The 19,408-nt window shown below is 42.8% G+C and overlaps 2 protein-coding genes across 7 annotated transcripts; both read left to right on the top strand.

The window, feature by feature from the left end:
• The first annotated feature begins 3,357 nt into the window (after nucleotides 1–3,357).
• LOC109879012 (cyclic AMP-dependent transcription factor ATF-4) lies at nucleotides 3,358–8,761 on the top strand. Its single transcript, XM_020471206.2, has 3 exons — nucleotides 3,358–3,557; nucleotides 5,724–6,251; nucleotides 6,882–8,761. The coding sequence occupies exons 2-3, from the start codon at nucleotides 5,870–5,872 to the stop codon at nucleotides 7,874–7,876; spliced, it is 1,377 nt and encodes a 458-aa protein (XP_020326795.2). The 5' UTR covers nucleotides 3,358–3,557; nucleotides 5,724–5,869; the 3' UTR covers nucleotides 7,877–8,761.
• A 6,331-nt stretch (nucleotides 8,762–15,092) lies between these two features.
• Nucleotides 15,093–19,179, top strand: LOC116352721 (uncharacterized). Of its 6 annotated transcripts, none has more exons than XM_031819798.1 (4): nucleotides 15,093–15,401; nucleotides 16,438–16,523; nucleotides 17,529–17,737; nucleotides 18,036–19,179. In XM_031819798.1, exons 1-4 carry the CDS (start codon nucleotides 15,376–15,378, stop codon nucleotides 18,714–18,716), a joined length of 1,002 nt encoding a protein of 333 aa, XP_031675658.1. In that variant the 5' UTR covers nucleotides 15,093–15,375; the 3' UTR covers nucleotides 18,717–19,179. The 6 variants fall into 6 exon arrangements, with proteins under 6 accessions (XP_031675658.1, XP_031675657.1, XP_031675656.1 ...); XM_031819797.1 differs by having other exon boundaries at nucleotides 15,093–15,410; XM_031819796.1 differs by having other exon boundaries at nucleotides 15,122–15,406; nucleotides 16,320–16,523.
• Nucleotides 19,180–19,408: the final 229 nt, after the last annotated feature.

Below are 19,408 nucleotides of genomic sequence, written 5' to 3'. Positions count from 1 at the left end.
TCTATCCATATTGGAGTGAATCTTAACTTCCCCTGAAGTCAAATGTTCACGTTGTCTCCCATTAACATCAACGCAGTGCTATGTAGTAAAAATTCGACTTGAGTGGAAGTTAGGATTTGCCTCAGAAAATGCACTCTCTGAAAATGACTTGCATTACATTGACGGAGAGGAGTCCAACCTTCCACTCTCTGAAATGACTTGCATTACATTGACGGAGAGGAGTCCAACCTTCCCACTCTCTGAAAATGACTTGCATTACATTGACGGATAGGAGTCCAACCTTCCACTCTCCTGAAATGACTTGCATTACATTGACGGAGAGGAGTCCAATCTTCCACTCTATGAAATGTTTTGGTTATGCAGGAATCTCGTATGGTGAGACAGACAGAGAAAGAGATGTTAACGCTAAGCTTAAATCCAATGAACAACCCAAATAACACTAACAGTAATCCATATGCAATCTGTACGTATGTACACAGGGAGCATTTACACATTGTACTGTATACTAAGAATGACAGAGTACAACAGTAGATAGATATATTACAGTGAGCTATGTCAAGAATCAGGTTATAATAACATATGTGGTGAGTGTATAAACAGTAACTACAATGCAATGTACAGCAGTAGAAATATTAGAATGAGCTATATGAAGAATACAGTATTTAATCACAACACTAATGTATTACCAATACTGTAATAACTGTTTCCCGAGCTGTACATTGTTTTGTTTTTCCAGTTTGGGTCGCCTGCTGTCGTTGACAGAGAGGAGTCCAATCACCCTCTTTATGAAGAGGTTTTGGTTACGCAGGAAACGCGTACGGTGAGACAACTTTCTCAGTTTTAGCATTTATGTATCTGAAGGACTTTGCACTGCATTATCTGTTGTGTATGACTTTATTGATGAGATATTTAGGCAGATTTCTTTAATTTGTGTTTTTATATGATATAACACATAACATGTTAAGAATTGTTTCTGGCATATGTACCAAGATGATCAATAACTTAACCTTAACCAGGGTGGCCAAGTGACAGGAGTGGGTAGCTCCAGTGCATAGAGGCCAGAAGTAAGGCATCGGGGGTGCTCCAAGGCTTTGCTCTGGGCATGGATATCTACTTCACGAAGCAAGAGGATGCTCCAAGGCTTTGCTCTGGGCATGGATATCTACTTCACGAAGCAAGAGGATGCTCCAAGGCTTCCGCTCTGGGCATGGATATCTACTTCACGAAGCAAGAGGATGCTCCAAGGGCTTCGCTCTGGGCATGGATATCTACTTCACGAAGCAAGAGGATGCTCCAAGGCTTCGCCTCTGGGCATGGATATCTACTTCACGAAGCAAGAGGATGGTCCAAAGCTGAAGAAAGGACTAGAAGTACAAGTTTGGGGAAAAAGAAACGCAAAGTGTCTCAGCAGCTGAATGAAGGGCTGGATGAGTGTTCGAGGCCAAAGACAAGCTAGCGGAAAATAATCTCTTCCTCTGAGGTGGAGGAGACTGGAGAAAGAGGATGAGGAGCCAAATCAATGTTTATTTGTAAGGTGAAAATAATATAGGGTGTAAACTGTACAGTGAAATTCTTACTTGGAAGCTCTCAACATTCCAGTAACATTACACTTTGTCAAAAATATTAGCAATAAAAAAAGTCATACAAAATATGTAGGAAAATAAACCATTTTTGTTATTTTATTCTGATCTGTTCTATTCTGTCCTATAATGTTTTATTCTATTAATAGTTGAGATTGTCTGTGAATAAGAAGGCATGATGAGGTTGTTAATCATGATTTGTCAGGACTCTTGACAGCTGCTTTTCCAGATGTAGATATTTTTACTAATAACTTCAACAAATGCACCACTCGATTGACTCAATATGTAATAAACAAATAACCTTGAATTCATTATATATACATCTCCGTCAACAAAATTGAGAGACAATATTTTTGCTCAAACTATATTTTTTTCAAATGATCTTTCTAAAGAACCATTTCTATATTGTCACGTATACCAAACATTAGGAACATATTCCTAATATTCAGTTGCACCCCCCCCCCCCCCCCCCTTTCACTCCAGAACAGCCTCAATTCGTTGGGGCATGGGCTCTACAAGGTGTTGAAAGCGTTCCACAGGGATGCTGGCCCATGTTGACTCCAATGTTTCTCACGGTTGTGTCAAGTTGACTGGATGTCCTTTGGGTGGTGGACCATTCCTGATACACACGGGAAACTGTTGAGCGTGAAAAACCCAGCAGTGTTGCAGTTCTTGATACAAACCAGTGTGCCTGTCTTGCCCATTTCCCCCTCTGAATGGTATACATACACAATCCATGTCTCAATTGTCTCTAGGCTTAAAAATCCATCTTTATTCTGTCTCCTCCCCTTCATCTACACTGAAGTGAATTTAACAAGTGACATCAATAAGGGATCATGGCTCTTACCTGGATTTACCTAGTCAGTCTGTGATGGAAATAACAGGTGTTCTTAATGTTTTGTATACTCAGTGTATATCTGTACTATACATTTGTTGTTAAAAATGTCAAATAAATTGACATTTTTATTTTTACTACCCACTAGACCCTGACTTTGAATACCACTGGTCAAATGGAACCGTAACATTGTCTGTTTCTCAAATGGCACCATATAGGGCTGTGGTCAAAAGTAGTGCACTACATGGGGAATAGGGTACTAGTTTGATGTACCATAGACAATGGAGAACTCAGTGACCTCCACTACTTCTTTATTTGGCTTTTCAACCACCAGGTGGAGAGATTGGACATGTATTCAATTGTAATAATGAGATGTCATCAGAATATAACTAAACCATATCTGTTTATAAAATTGAAATTAAGTTACCACAATTTTCGTTTTCATCTGTTGATTAGTTACCGTTGATTAGTCTTCAGTTAAGTTAATAAAGACACTCGAATCATTGAGGACAAATAATCTTTGGAAAAGAGACTCCTCTCTACCATAAGTAATGAGTGTATTAAGACTGAAAAACAATTATTTGATCACTTTAGACAAGTTATAATACATTTTGATCGATCTTAGATTGACTTTTATCTAACTTTGTGAAGTAGTCTACTATACACATTGCAGTCCTTCGTTTTGTGGTCAACAAGTTTCACGTAATCAAACGTAATACACTGGCCTTTTTAGATTGGAAATACAAGTTACCTATGTAAACATGAATTTCCTCTTCAATCTTAATTCAATGTATACATGTTAATTTGACCTACATTTCGTCGGTTACACTATGGCCCTGGACCTATTTATTTCCAACGAGCGGAATAACGATCTAAACCAATCAGAGGCAGTAACGGGTTCGGAGTGATACACCACAGCGCTGTTTGACGGAAGGATACACTTGGGTGTGATGCGGGACTATAAATATTCATGTGACCTCGTTCGACCGTTGTTTCTCTGTGACATTCAACGTTATTTTGTAGCATTCCGAGCGCTCAGTTCTCCTTCGCAAAATGGCAGTTTAACGTGCAGCGGCTTATCCAGCAGCGGCAACAACCCGGCAGTGCAACGGTCAAGCACTGGCTTTTTTACGCAAAATGGCGTAAGTAAAAATTATACATATTTCTTCTCAGAAAATGTAAAGTCAGTCACATGTCAGCTGTCGGGCAGGTGTGGCTGGCAAGCAGGCTTGGGAAGTTGTTGTTAGCGTTCTAGCTAGCTAACTCTACAATACAATAGCTTATACTGTTTGCTAACTTTACTTCAGATATTTGATATGTCAGACTGTCAGCTAGATTTGGGCTGTCTTTGGCACCTACCCAGCTGTGGAAATAGTTACCCGTATCAACTGTCTGCCTGAAATAACCAACGTTAGACAGCATATGCTAACGTTATTCAGTGTCGGCGTTTCAGTGCCTTTCAACAAAGTGACAATAAAACCACGTGGATCCCGTGCCATCTTACAGTGGGCCATTTTTAAACCGATATCTACGTCATAACTAATCAACTACCCCCTTCTCATGTTGAATAACAATCTTGTTATGATTTTTAACCAATGTTATTAAACCCAGGCTCATACATGGATGAAGTTACTATGCCAGACATGGCAACGTGGCACTTTCAAATGGCGTACTTTGGTCCTCTCGCTTTCTACTTTCCTTTCATGACCAGATGGTTGTTGTGAAAATGGCGGTATCCTCACCCTCCCCTCTCCGTTTCCATAGTGAGTCAGCGAGGAGGCGGTGTTACCGGTCACATCATGACCAAATTAGGCAACGTTATCCCGTGGCGGGGAGTTTACCAGCAATGACGGAATTTCCACTGAAGTATTAGACCAGAATATCTCGTACTATTTTGTGAAATACATGAATGCGTTTTAGGATATATTAAGTCAAAAGTTATTGACTCGACTTGTTCCTTTAGCACTTAGTTGAACAAATGGCCTCAAATTTACCAGGAAACGACCGAATGTTACCGTTGACTAGGTCACTAGGACATAACTTCAGATACCACAGGTTTTATAAGATATCTCTAGCAGACTGTTTTAATGTATATTTCCCAGACGCATACTTCCTCTTAAAATACTTCCTCCTAACACTGGGGCATTTGTTTATTTGTCCCTACCTTGGTGGGTGGGAGGAGTTTGAACCGGTGCATTCGTTGAGCCAGATGCCCTGCTCAGTCCAACTGTGAAGCCAGCTCAAAACAACAGTGACATAAATAAGCATGTGTAGGATTCTGTGTTTTCACATGCAAAGTGATTGCTTTTGATAAATGGTGCATCTGCCTTCAAAGTGAAAACTAGTTAAATATTTATTAAATGGAGAAGCGATGTATGTTTCTGGAAGACACACCATGCTGCCTTTGACAACATGACAGCAGCGCAGATTATTGTTTGATTTGTCAAGGGCGCTCCCCACTTTCGCTCGACGTGAAGGACTATTCCCCGGTTCAACCCAGGCCGGCGTAAATGAACTTCCTCGATGGATGTTACAATGAGGGTAGTCAATGAGTAGCACCATTTAACTGACACCATATATTGATATGATTACCTATCCCTCAAAACAATGACATGTGGCGAAGAGATTCTTGAAGAACGATCTGACCTTAAAGGCCATGTACTCTTATAATCTCCACCCCTCAGATCCGGGTTCCTCTCTAGGTTTCTTCCTAGGTTCCTTCCTTTCTAGGGAGTTTTTCCTAGCCACCGTGCTTCTATATCTTTATTGTTTGGGGTTTTAGGCTGGGTTTCTGTTTAAGCACTTTGTGACATCAGCTGATTTAAGAAAAGAAAGAGGCTTTATAAATAAATTTTTATTGATTGTTTTCCTTTTTATGTAGCCTAGCTATGATGGTACTTAGGCCCTGTCGGGGCGGCAGGGTAGCCTAGTGGTTAGAGCGTTGGACTAGTAACCAAAAGGTTGCAAGTTCGACTCCCCGAGCTGACAAGGTACAAATCTGTCGTTCTGCCCCTGAACAGGCAGTTAACCCACTGTTCCTAGGCCGTCATTGAAAATAAGAATTTGTTCTTAACTGACTTAACTGCCTAGTTAAATAAAGGTAAAATAAATAAACATGACATCTCACCCCTATCCCACCTTCTCTCCTACAGTATGTGTATGTCTACCGGAGAGAATGGGATATGCAAAATACATTTCTGTTGCTCATGTAGTAAATGGACCAATAAAGTAATGTTCTCTCCTCTGTGGAACTACTTGTCATACTGCAATTTGTAACCCCTATCCCTCCATCTTTCCTTTGCTTCCAGTTCTCTCAAACCAACCACCCTCAGCTCTGCTGTTGTCTACCACAGCACGATATCACCGTTCCCCCTAACGACGACAACGTCCGAAGACTCTCTGTTATCCCGTTATAGTACCCTGTTACTGTTGACAGCCACCAGAAGAAGCAGTCATGTCCCTGTTGACTTCCCAACTGGTCTTGGAGGACGTTGGGGCCCTGTTACTGGACAACTGGTTTCTGACGGCTGACCCCATGGGGCCCCGTCTGGACCAAGATGAAGAGGATGACCTACCCCCCTCTCTCTCCTCCTTCTCTCCTTCCCTCTCTCTCTCCAACTCTTCCGCCTCTTCCCTCTCTCCCTCCTCTTTGTTTAGTTTGTCTCCTTCCCCCTCCCATCTCTCGTCCTCCGACTCCCTGCCTCCATCCCCTCGTCCCTCATTCCTGGGGAGTAGCAAGGCCGGGTCCGGGGTAGAGGACCACCTGATGCCGTTGACTCCGTGGCTGGACTCCAGCGAGCTGCTCCATGCCCACATGGGAACAAATGTCTGCAGAGGTGAGAACACAGCTGAAAAGAAAACCACAACAAAAACGCACAGCTCAAGTGTTGCAAAAGACATACAAACTCCTCCTTTGTTTGCTGACTAACCCCATACGTGGTTCCATCTGTGGTGTTATCACAGCAATCCCCCACCTACGCTCTCCCCTGGGCTCGGTTTGTCATAAACAGTTGCCCGATACCAACGTGTATGGTAATCATTAACCATAGAGATCGTTAGTAACTACCGGTATTACCTGTTTGCACATCCACACGTGATGACAAGCCACCCATCACCCGAACAAACTGGTTTGTCCCATATTTCCTGGCTATTAATGTAAAACAAGACTAGTGTCAGCGGTGCTTTTCTTCCTGTTGTACAGACAGGAAACATTTTGGCAAACAATAGGGTTTTATAGTAGGGTTCCGGTATCAGCAACTTCAATGTCCCTTCAAATCATGATCAGACTGGAATATTGTCTTTCAGAGCAGGTTTTTGTTTGGGAAAGGACTTGTTTCAGAGGACCGTTTTATTTATTTATTTTTTCCGTTATCGCTGTACAATAATTATTAAAATTGTCATGTCATGAACATTGAGTATAATATGTTGTATATTTAGATGGAATTAACTTATCGCTTCTTCCCCAGATGATGCGTTTTCGGGCATGGACTGGATGGCTGAGAAGATAGACCTGAGTGACTTTGACCTGGACTCTCTGATTGGCTCCTGTTGTTCCGACGCCCCGCCCAGTTCCCCCGAGGAGCTCTTGGCCTCCCTGGAGACCCGAATGGACCTAGACCTGATGGACCCCTTCACCGCCCCAATCCCTGCCCCACACGAGGTGCTCTCCCTGGGCATCCCTCTGGCTGACCTCCCCTCCCTGGAGCTCCCTGAAGAAGAGGTAGGGGATGAGGTCAGAGGTCCTGTGGTGACGGTTCAGGATCAAGAGGTCGTGGTGAAGTCTGAGCCACAGTCTCCAGCACCCCTCTCCATGGGGTATACCCTCGAGCTGGGGAGCGAAGTGGACGTTGATGTCTTGGAAGTCAAGACCACCCACACTCCAACTACCATCATCTCTGAGCCCAGCGACAGCCTCCAGACCACCGCCCCTATCGTCCTCTCCCTCCTGCCCTCAGGCCACTTCGTGGTAGTCGTCTCCCCTAAAGAGGAGCCAACCATCCTCCCCACCTCAACCCTCTCAGCCTCCAGTAGCTGTGATGAGCAGTCTGATGACAGCGACTCCGGCATCGACTCTGTATCCGGCTCCCCTCCTCACCACCCATCTCCCTCTCCCTCCATAGCTGGGTCCTCCAGGACCAAACCTTACTCCAAACCTGAACCTGAGACTACATCCCCCACAACCCTCAGCGGTAAGGTCAAATCAGTATCCGGGGCGCCCAAGGTCGTGGAGAAGAAGCTCAAGAAGATGGCGCAGAACAAGACTGCAGCGACACGTTACCGACAGAAGAAGAAGAGCGAACAGGAAGTGCTGAGTGCGGAGTGTTCCGAGCTGGAGCAGAGGAACCGTGAGCTGGCAGAGAAGGCTGACGGCATCAGCAGAGAGATCCAGTACCTCAGAGATCTGATGGAGGAGGTCCGCTCAGCGAAGAACAGGAAGAAGACCACTGTTAGTGTGGCGTAGTCAGTGGAAATTATGGATAGAAGGAAGGCAAAAGGGGAATGCATAGAATGAGATCCAGTACCTTGTGGAGGAGGGGCTACGTCCTGGTTATCCACCCTTCTACCAAAGTGTACGTTTGCATACTTGCTGTCTATGATGGGAAGTGTGCATTTGCATACTTTGGGAGAAGAATGGAGAAGGCAGTCTGGTAATGGCTAGAAAGATGATAGAAAAGTTGATGAGATTATTATCAGGGGGAGAAGATGCGGGACTGATTTTAGTCAGGCGGAGCATCAGTCATGCTGGTCTGTTCTGTATGAACCCTATTACAGTGTTACACTGGTATACATACACATTATTAAACACGCACAAGTGTTGTATGGTATTGTCTTGACTAGGCCATGGCTACTGCGTAGGTAGGAAAATGTAGAATTACGACAAAGACAAATTAGTATGACCACATTTACCAAGATCCAACCCATAACCTTCCCCCAAAATACTCCAGTTTCAAAGACCAGTTACAACAACCCCCCCCCAACTGTCACCCTACTGTTCCTCTTACCCCACTCACCCCTAACCTTCCCCCTTTTTTCTCGTTACCCCACTACTCTTTGACATCCTCTATGCAGCTTTAGTCCAGAAAGGGGCCTCACCCTGTGGCAGATTTTTAATTGTTACACTGAATTCCCTCTGTCACAATGTTATGTTTGTTATGTATATATCTTCACCTGAACTCTACTCTGGCTTCATCAGGGTTCTATCTAACGCTGGATAGTAGGAAACCATCCATCTACTAGACTGTCCTAGACCTAGTTGGCAACTCTAGTGTAGCTTTTAGCTACCTGTTTGTTTGGCTTGTATAAATGCTTTGCTATCGTTTACTATTAAAGCTCCTTATTGAATCTCCATCTGTTATCTTTTATTTGGATTAAGAAGTACACTATTAGTGGCAAATCTAAATGCCGTGACAAACGTACAGTGAAATTGATATGCAAGTTTAGTAAAGCACTAGTCGTGTACACATACGACTGATACCATATAAGCGTTGAATCAATTTGATCATGACTTAGCAACAGTACTCTGGTATTTTAAGCCTGTGCAACTGGAATGGCAGGTGATACTGGTCCTGGGAAAAAATATTCATGAAGCATATGAGTAGGAGTGCTGATCTAGGATCAGGTCTCGTGTCCATATAATCTTGATCTGAAATATAAACCGGTCCTAGATCAGCGCTCCCTACTTTGACGTTTTATGAATACAGACTGCCACACTCGAGGGCCAACCTAAGCTTCGTGAATATCGGGTCTATTTTAAGCATCTTGGAGTAGGAGTTCTGATTTTGAGTTCAGTTTTCCTTTTAAATCACAATGAATAAGAGGACTGATCCTAGATTGGCTCTCGATACATACGGCCCCAGGTATACCTGATTTACATGTAAGATTGCACAAACAGGAAATGGCTGGGTAGTTGGTAGTGCAAACATCCATGCTATAACTAGTACAGCTATACAACTTGTCATTGTGCAATAGCTAATGCAGGGGTTGGCAAGTACACTACTACACGTTGGAGCTTTTAGAGTGATTAGCTTATAATATTTGTTTTTAAATGTTATTTAAATAATTATTAAACAAGCTATTTATCCTTTATTAAACCATAACATATAAGGATATATAGCAGGGATTGTTAACTGGTGGCCCTCACATTTCTTTTTCAGAATACATTTTTAGCATTAAAAATTGGGGCATAAAGTAATCAAATCACTAGGAATTCACCTCAAAATGTTATTTAGGAAATCTATTCCCAGGTATTTCCACTCATAAATAGAGACGTGATCTTGTAAGCAAGGTTTTAAATGATTGTTTCCGTCAAATACAATATCTGTTTGGGCTTACGTCAATTTTCAGAGTACAAATGATTAATAATTATGTTCCGGTGCCCTGACCATCCGCTTAAGAAAGAAATGGTCCGCGGTCCGCGGCTGAATCTAGTTGATGATCCCTGTCTATAGAATCTATATAATATCAGTGTTTGTCATTGTGCTTTAAGGGTTAGCCAGTACACCCTGCTTATACTGTGTCATTAGCTGTTTTACAATAACATTTGTTTAAAAAATAAATATATCCTTAATTAAACAAGTTAATGACTAATCTTCTGTGTATAAGCCTTGGTGCGAGTTGAGCTATTTCAGAAAGTCTTAGAAAACAGGTTTGAACCGGCCAACATTCGACATATTTTCGTGTCATTGGCTGAAGGAACAAAACCCAAAATGCAGAAGTGAGACCGAGAAAGGTGTGTGAGTGAGAAAGAGACTGAGTGGGGGGAGGATAGAGAGAAGAATGAAGCACAGCTGTGAAAACGTCTCACAGGAAATAATCTCTTGTCTATCTCCCCCATTTGTTTTATCTGAAACCAGACAGACTGAGGGTAAACATTTGTCTCTTTCTCTCTCTCTCTCTCTCTCTCTCTCTGTGTGTGTGTGTGTGTGTGTGTGTGTGTGTGTGTGTGTGGCAAAAAGTTGTGGATGACAGCATGTGTCAGTGAGTGTGAGAGAGAAAAAGGTTGTTGGTTAGTGTGTGAGTATGTGCAATGAAAATAGTGTGAGGTCATTAGACTGAATATTTGTGTGTGTCTATATGTAAGTCTAGTGCACGTGTATGTGAGAGTGTCTGTTCAGGTGTACAAACGTTTGTGTGAAAGAGTTCAGTGGGTTGAAAGAAACATGGCGGGCAGATGTGTACGTTTAGCTTGGGCAGTAAAACGTCACAGGTTTATTTATTTGACCTTTATTTACAACCATGTAAGCCGGGAGAACAGACACACACACACAGTCCACAGTAGTGAGGCCTTCCACTCCTGCACAGGCCCTGATAAGAACCGCCCTGATAGAGAGAAAGGGAGGAGGGAAGGAGAAGGGAGAGAGTGGAAACGATAAGGGGAGAGAGGTAGACAGAAAGCTAGAGTTAGAGAGCGAGAGTAGAAGAGAGAGGGAGAGAATAGCTAGTCAGTTGTTCAACTGAAATGTGTCTTCTGCATTTAACCCAACCTGTCTGAATCAGAGAGGTGCGGGGGGGAGGGGGCCTTAATCGACATCGATGTCATCGCGCCTGGGGAGCAGTTGTTGGGAGTTAACTGCCTTGCTCAAGGGCAGAACGGCAGATTTATCTACCTTGCTGGCTCTGGGTTTTGAACCAGCGACCTTTCAGTTACTGGCCCAATGCTCTTAACCGCTAGATGGAGGGAGAGAACAAGTGAGAGGCATGTCAAGCCAAGGCAAATGCCATGCAGGGAATGAATGCCTGTTTGAAATGGGACTTGAAATGGCTCCAGACCTGGGTTCAAATACCAGACCTGGGTTCTGAATAGCTCATTAGGAGATCATGGGTGTGAGTGCTGGGATCGACGAAGCGTTTTAAGGCAGGCTGACTGAAGATGAGCCTTGACTTATAGTGTTCATTCCACATGAATCTACTGTTATTTGGGCTGCGTACCAAATGGCACCCTATTCCCCATGGGACCTGGTCAAAAGGAGTGTACTACATAGGGAATAGGGTGCCATTTTGGGATGCACCCTACCAACCACTTTGGGCTTCATTCATTAATGGCTTGGGTTGGCTTGTCAGTATGCTTTTGGTGTTTTGAGCCATTCACAATAACAGGGATTCTCACTGGCGTGTGTGTTTCATGATTCACTGACCCTAAACTAAGGTTTGATCAGGCCGCAACCACATAGCAGTTACTGGTGGTATGTAGTGTTAATTATAACTCTTGGCTAGAGCCCAGGTAGAGGCCTCATTGGTTAACAAAGGCAAAGAAGGTCTGAGTAAGGAATAGTATAGATGTATCTGTCCTCCACTGAGTAGATTCAAAGAGGGACTACAGTACCATGAAACTGAGACTGCATCCCAATGGCACCTATAGGGTTCTGGTCAAAAGTAGCACACTGTATAGGGAATAGTGCTAATTGGGACGTGACCTCTAGCAGTCCATTGCTACTTCCCACAGACTTGTCAAAATGTTATTTTAGGCACTTGCCTTTCAAAGCACAAAATATAATACCTAACAAACATTATGGGGAAGCAACTTTGATTCAACCAGCGTGTGTCCAGTGGGGATCATCTCTTTCTACCTCTCTCTCCTCTTCCCTTCTTTCTCTTTCCAACCCCCTCTCTTCTGGCTCTCTCTCCCTCTCTCTCACTCGCTACTGTATGTAGGAGTCTAAAACCAGATGACTGGTAGGTCTATTTTCAAGTAGGTCTATTTTAGGTTAACTTTAATCTGAAGCAGGACTTAACCCAGCAACTCTCCAACGCAGTCAGTCACAGGACAAGTGCACTGGTCTGCGTTATAAAGATGGTTGAGTAAACTGAGTTGACTGAGGGGTAACAGAGAAGTGGTAGTGACAGCGTTAGCAATGGCCCTACTTCCCTGAGAGTATATATAGTTCCCTAATCCCCAGCCATCAGCCTGGTAATGAGATCAGATAATGTCACTGTGACCAGATAATTACAATGTGTGTGTGTGTGTGTGTGTGTGTGTGTGAGAGAGAGAGAGAGAGAGAGAGAGAGAGAGAGAGAGAGAGAGAGAGAGAGAGAGAGAGAGAGAGAGAGAGAGAGAGAGAGAGAGAGAGAGAGAGAGAGAGAGAGAGAGAGAGAGAGAGAGAGAGAGAGAGAGAGAGAGAGAGAGATCAGGTAATTAGCCTGAAGGCTCGGGATCAGAGTGAGTCATCTAGGGACATGTCAGTCAGTATACAGACATGTGAGAGAGGAAGAAAGGGGTAGAGCTTAAATAATTAGTTAAATCAAATACAGGTTCCACTGAATGACAACAAAGACAGAATACAATATGTAATTGTATTGAATAGTTTGGGGTAGCCTCATCTCCGTGGAATGCTCCTCAGAGCCAGATGCTGATGACAAGTTGCCCTATGCTGGAAGAACGGGGACGCGATGACAGGCCTTCAGTTGGTGGTGGGGAGGTGGAAGGTCGTTGAAAGGCTGTTGCTGCTAAACAGCAAGTGGGAGACAAAGTTTGAGTTGACATACATACCCCCCTAGATTCGTGCTCATTGGTTGAAAGAAAGGAAAGTGATTACTGCACGAGTGAGCCCATAGGTTAATCAGCAAGACACTACCATACCTGCTATGCTGATGAGGTAACATTATAGACACTACCATACCAGCTATGCTGATGAGGTAACATTATAGACACTACCATACCTGCTATGCTGATGAGGTAACAGTATAGACACTACCATACCTGCTATGCTGATGAGGTAACATTATAGACACTACCATACCTGCTATGCTGATGAGGTAACATTATAGACACTACCATACCTGCTATGCTGATGAGGTAACATTATAGACACTACCATACCTGCTATGCTGATGAGGTAACATTATAGACACTACCATACCTGCTATGCTGATGAGGTAACATTATAGACACTACCATACCTGCTATGCTGATGAGGTAACATTATAGACACTACCATACCTGCTATGCTGATGAGGTAACAGTATAGACACTACCATACCTGCTATGCTGATGAGGTAACATTATAGACACTACCATACCTGCTATGCTGATGAGGTAACATTATAGACACTACCATACCTGCTATGCTGATGAGGTAACATTATAGACACTACCATACCTGCTATGCTGATGAGGTAACATTATAGACACTACCATACCTGCTATGCTGATGAGGTAACATTATAGACACTACCATACCTGCTATGCTGATGAGGTAACATTATAGACACTACCATACCTGCTATGCTGATGAGGTAACATTATAGACACTACCATACCTGCTATGCTGATGAGGTAACATTATAGACACTACCATACCTGCTATGCTGATGAGGTAACATTATAGACACTACCATACCTGCTATGCTGATGAGGTAACATTATAGACACTACCATACCTGCTATGCTGATGAGGTAACAGTATAGACACTACCATACCTGCTATGCTGATGAGGTAACATTATAGACACTACCATACCTGCTATGCTGATGAGGTAACATTATAGACACTACCATACCTGCTATGCTGATGAGGTAAGATTATAGACACTACCATACCTGCTATGCTGATGAGGTAACATTATAGACACTACCATACCTGCTATGCTGATGAGGTAACAGTATAGACACTACCATACCTGCTATGCTGATGAGGTAACATTATAGACACTACCATACCTGCTATGCTGATGAGGTAACATTATAGACACTACCATACCTGCTATGCTGATGAGGTAACATTATAGACACTACCATACCAGCTATGCTGATGAGGTAACATTATAGACACTACCATACCTGCTATGCTGATGAGGTAACATTATAGACACTACCATACCTGCTATGCTGATGAGGTAACAGTATAGACACTACCATACCTGCTATGCTGATGAGGTAACATTATAGACACTACCATACCTGCTATGCTGATGAGGTAACATTATAGACACTACCATACCTGCTATGCTGATGAGGTAACATTATAGACACTACCATACCTGCTATGCTGATGAGGTAACAGTATAGACACTAGCCTATAAATACAGGTTGTCTTTATGAGGTAACGTTATAGACACTACCATATGAATAAAAGCGATGTGAATTATATGTGTTTATGAATAAAAAGTAACCCAAGACTAGAGTCTCTAAACTGTGTGTGTGTGTGTGTGTGTGTGTGTGTGTGTGTGTGTGTGTGTGTAAGCGAGAGGTGTGTAATAAGGAACCTATGAGTCACTGTGAAAGAACCAGTGGTATGGTGCCATTCTACACTTCTAGAGAATTGGGGAGGAAGGACTTGAGGTACTGTAATAATATTTTCAAACCTCGACTCAATCAGCAATAAAGATAAACAAAGTAAACTTGTCACGGATAATGTGAACATTTTGGATAATATGATGAATATAAACACAGCATCAAAGACCAACAATTGCATTGCCAAATATGTGTCTTCCTAGGGTACTCCTCTTTTGTAAATTTGTAAAGTTTTTCTCTCCGTCCATTGTCTGATTTGTGTTGTGCTTTTTAAGTTATGTTAGCAAACATATAGAAATGCACACGTGATCAAAGTAGGCCTCCAAGTCTTTATTTCATAAATGTACACTACCTTCCCGCCTTTTACCTCTAATGCTAGAGTGCCACCTGGCGTCCTTACTGAAAACTACACGTCCCCATTTTTATGAAAACATAATAGCCGTAGACATGTCATGTGACCAGCAAACACTGGGCTTGTTCCGACATTGCAGCCGACTGACTGATCTACAAATCACCTTGCATCATAAATACCGATATTATTATTTGTAGATCAGTCAGTAAGCATTCGCTTCACGGTTTTGATGCTCCCGAACAACGGCTTTTAAGAGAAACAGAAAGTTAACCGAACTACGGTTGTTGTTACGGTAGAAACGACGCTGTTACCCAGCGCTCACCTCCGTCATTCTGAACTCTTTTGACTGAACACCGTTTTGAACCCACGTTCTTGCTGCATGCTGCTTGCACGGTTTCTACGAAGGTACCGTAAGTAGGTTGACAAACATTTTTGAGATCCATTACTGGGAGTTACAGGCTAGGTACTGTTTGTAGCACAGATCATTTTCGACCAACCTTTACTTGAATGTCCAGTTTCAGGTGTTGGGTTTGAATTTAGAAAATGCTCAGTTACCAAAATAAATACATATTTTGCTCCATTAAGTAATTCAACAATGTGTATGGCGCCATCTTGTCTATTTAAAATATCTAATTGATTGAGACAGGTCCATCCTAAAGTGCAGGATTATCATGACACTTTAAAAAAAAAAATATTTATTTTTATTAACAACAAATCAATACATAAAGCACGAGGGAACACAAGCATACATAGATGACAAACAATGGACAATCGAGCTAGGGGCGGGGCTAGGGGCGGGGCTAGGGGGTACAATATCACATTACAATTACACAAGGACCTTAAGGGACATGCATATACTTACAATTCTAACAGCTTTTTTGTTAGTAGAGCATTTAACTGTCTTAAAATACAGTTCAATTTCTTTTTGTAGGGTACGAAAATGTGGTTCTGTTTGTAAATATACATTTGTATGAAATTTGGCCAAAAGAATAATGAAATGAATTACATGACTGTTTCAGCTTATTTCTATTGTATGTAAAGAATCCAAACAGTACATCTCTCCACAATAGTGTCAAATCTTCATAAATGTGTTCAATTATAAACCTACTGATGTCTTGCCACAGTTTTCTTACATGAATACAATGCCAAAAAAGATTCAACACTGTTTCTGGGTGGTCATTACAAAAGGAGCAATTTGAGTTGATGTTTTCCTTAAACTTCTTCATATAGTGGTTGGCAGGATAATAATTTTAAAGGAAACTCTCTTAATTTTGTTAACAAGTAGGTATGTGTGTATCTCTTCTTACCGTCCTTTTATTACAGACTTCCCATCTTTCTGTCTCTCTATTTCCCTCTTCCTCCTCCCTCTCCTGACCTCACTCTCTTCCTCTCCTGACCTCACTCTCTTCCTCCCCCTCTGTCTTTTCCCTTCCTCCATCAGGATGTCATCTCTTCCCCGACCTCGTCATGTGATCTGGGAGACAGAGGAGCTGGTGGCCTACCTCCACCCCCAGCCCTGGACCCCAGGTAGATTCATCTTATTTACCACAATACCTAACTCTGGTCCAGGGCCCGGTTTCCCAAAAGCATCTTAAGACTAAGTTAATCGTTAGAACTTTCGTAGAAGCGTCGTTAAATATCCAAGCTGTTTCCCTAAACCATCGCTAATTAACGCTGCACTTGAAAACGCTCGTAATCTAAAGCCTGCCTCAGACCACTCGTAGAACAGCATCGTTAGATGCTTTGTTTGCCCTCCTGTGTCACTTAACATACAGAACATCTAAGCTAAACATGGATCAACCATGTGATTCTATCTCTACGACCACTGAACTTCAGAACAAAAGTTGACTACTAAGAGGAAGTTGCCAATGTCTTTGCAGTCGATACAAACAAGCCATGTAGACAAAGATATGCTATAAACAGTAGGCTATGTGTTTTCAATCAATATGAGACAATATACCCACAGGAAAGTGTAATTCCATCATCCTTTCAGAGCGCATGTAGTGCATTCAGATTCCTATCACCTGAAGCATGCATGTAAACATGTGTAAGAGCTTGGCAAGTATGCATGTGTCTCGTGCATGTATTTTTATCTCGTGCGCATGCTTCAGGTGATAAGAATCTGAATGCACTACCTGCGCTTTGAAAGGTTGATGGAATTATACTTTCCTGTGGGTATATTGTCTCATATACCGATCAAAAGGACCAACCACACAGACAAGTAAAGTACATTCAAATATAATTGTAATTTTATTCAATGTTCTGTCTTGTTGAAGTTGTGAGAGGAAACTGTCCTGATTCAAATGCTCATTTCTGCCCAACGTAGAATTCAATGTAATTCATCGTCAGGATCCCAGCCAAGTAACACACCTCACATCAATCCATTGCTTTTACATTTTATAATAGTCAGTTGCTACGCAACCACTGAACATGTACAGTGAACTGTGCAATCCTTCGATAGTTTACTATCATCCTCTATAGTGCACTGAATAGGGACAATCTTTATCTTCATATATGGAATATCAATCACAGGCACTACCATCCTGGAGCCGAAGACCCCCAGGGGCCCAGATGAGGAACCAAGCCCAGCTCAGGGCAGTCTCTTCAGGCTGGGTGAGGGAGCCTACCTGAGGTTGCTGCTGGGGGCCAGGGAGGTGGGGGCCCTGCTGTGTGAGAGGCTGGGGGTGAAGAGATGTGCCCTGGTCTGCAGGCCCCACCCAGACAGTAACAGTCCACCCCAGGTCTGTTGTGTTTGTACTCTACACTCATCTTTTCTACTTTACTATTATTCAACTCTATTCTACTTTACTCTTTTCTATTTTATTCTACTCTTTTAAATCCTGCTCTCTACTTTACTCTTATTCTATTCTGCGATTTTCTATTTTACTCTTCTATTCTGTGTCATCTAGTTTTGAATAAAAACGGACAATGTTTTTGTTCATCAACATAAATTATATTTGTTTAGATGGCACCATAATTCTGTCCTCCTTTTTAGTGTGAACAGGTAGCCTAGTAATAGTCCTTGTTATTGACTCACAGATCCGGGTGCTGCCGCTACACGGCCTTGACAGCGAGTGGCGCCCCCACCTGGCGGGAGATGAGCACTACACCCACCACGACCCCGGCTACGTCACCTCTAAAAGCGGCCCTCGCTGGACTGACACGTCCCTCCAGGAGATCCAGGCCGAGATCCGGGCCCAGCTCCCTTCCCCCAATGCCCTACCAAACCTCACCTTCCTTGGGGAAGACCCATCGCACCCCGGCCTCTTCTCCCGGATCGTCCGTGGAGAGGAGCAGCAGTGGAGGGTGTGGGAGGATGAGGGACACGTGGCATTCCTCACCCCCTTCCCCAACGCCCCCGGCCTCACCGTACTGGTCCCCCGTCGACCGCTGACCTCGGATATATTTAGACTTGAAGAGGCAGATTATACGAGTTTGGTACTGGCAACCCAGAAGGTGGCCAGGGTTTTGGAAGAGGGTCTTGGAGCGTGGGGGGTGGGGTTGATATTCGAGGGGTTTGAGATTGACTACGCTCATGCTAAATTGATACCTCTGCTCTCTCCGCCCTCCTCTCACCAGGTTGATGGGGGCTCCACCACTGGCTCTCTACCTCCTCAGGCCCAGTTTAGTGCCACCTATCCTGGGTTTGTGACCTCGGAGGATGGCCCTGAGGCCAGCCTGGAGTGTTTGAAGGAGTTACAGGCCAAAATCACACCGTAATGATGATGCAATGTATTGACATGTTATGAAATATGTATGTAATTGCATATTATGAAGGACCTGAAACTGGGTGATTATAGTATTGATGTATTGCACTTGACTACATACATTCCTATTGGTTGACTTGTGATAGCTTTTTTTCAATATGAAGCCTGTTGCTTCATGTACATACTGATTTGGTACCAAATTCTGTAGATGTGACTGTTTCTGTCATTTTATTATGAACTTGAAATAGGACAACAATCAAGAGCTTTATTTGAGAAACATGGTACTGTAAGGGTTTTAGATATATCCTTTGATAAGTACTTAACAGTAGCATGGAAAAATACATGATTGTTTGATCAAAATAAACATGTGATTTCTATGTTTTGTAAAGTGTATTTTCAGATATTTCTAACAGCACAACAGGCTGAGAAAACGAAAAGAAATAAACCGCTGTCTTTCATTGTCAAATGTTACAATACATATGTCATTACTCATTACCCCTCTAATTGTATTAAATTAGTACAAACGACCATGAACCCAAGCACCTTCATATCGGGTTAGTTCACCCAAATTACAAAAATAAGTATTGGATTCCTTCAAAGGTTTACATTTGAAGCAGGGGCCAGATAGACATAGCTTGCACAGGGGCCAGATAGACATACGTTGGTACAGACAGTTTTATTTTCTTACCCGGTAAGCAATGTAAT

The sequence above is a fragment of the Oncorhynchus kisutch genome, unplaced genomic scaffold (genome assembly GCF_002021735.2).
Source record: "Oncorhynchus kisutch isolate 150728-3 unplaced genomic scaffold, Okis_V2 scaffold2608, whole genome shotgun sequence".
Classification (NCBI taxonomy): Eukaryota; Metazoa; Chordata; class Actinopteri; order Salmoniformes; family Salmonidae; genus Oncorhynchus; species Oncorhynchus kisutch.
This window is presented reverse-complemented; position numbering and strand designations above follow the sequence as displayed.

Excerpts from the sequence above, each read along its gene's own strand:
- LOC109879012 (XM_020471206.2), top strand. The coding sequence starts at position 5,870 with ATGTCCCTGTTGACTTCCCAACTGGTCTTGGAGGACGTTGGGGCCCTG. Across the intron at positions 6,252-6,881 it reads GGGAACAAATGTCTGCAGAG|ATGATGCGTTTTCGGGCATG; the intron begins GTGAGAACACAG and ends CTTCTTCCCCAG.
- LOC116352721 (XM_031819796.1), top strand. The coding sequence starts at position 15,376 with ATGCTGCTTGCACGGTTTCTACGAAGGTACC. Across the intron at positions 15,407-16,319 it reads ACGGTTTCTACGAAGGTACC|ACTTCCCATCTTTCTGTCTC; the intron begins GTAAGTAGGTTG and ends CTTTTATTACAG. Across the intron at positions 16,524-17,528 it reads CCCCCAGCCCTGGACCCCAG|GCACTACCATCCTGGAGCCG; the intron begins GTAGATTCATCT and ends TATCAATCACAG.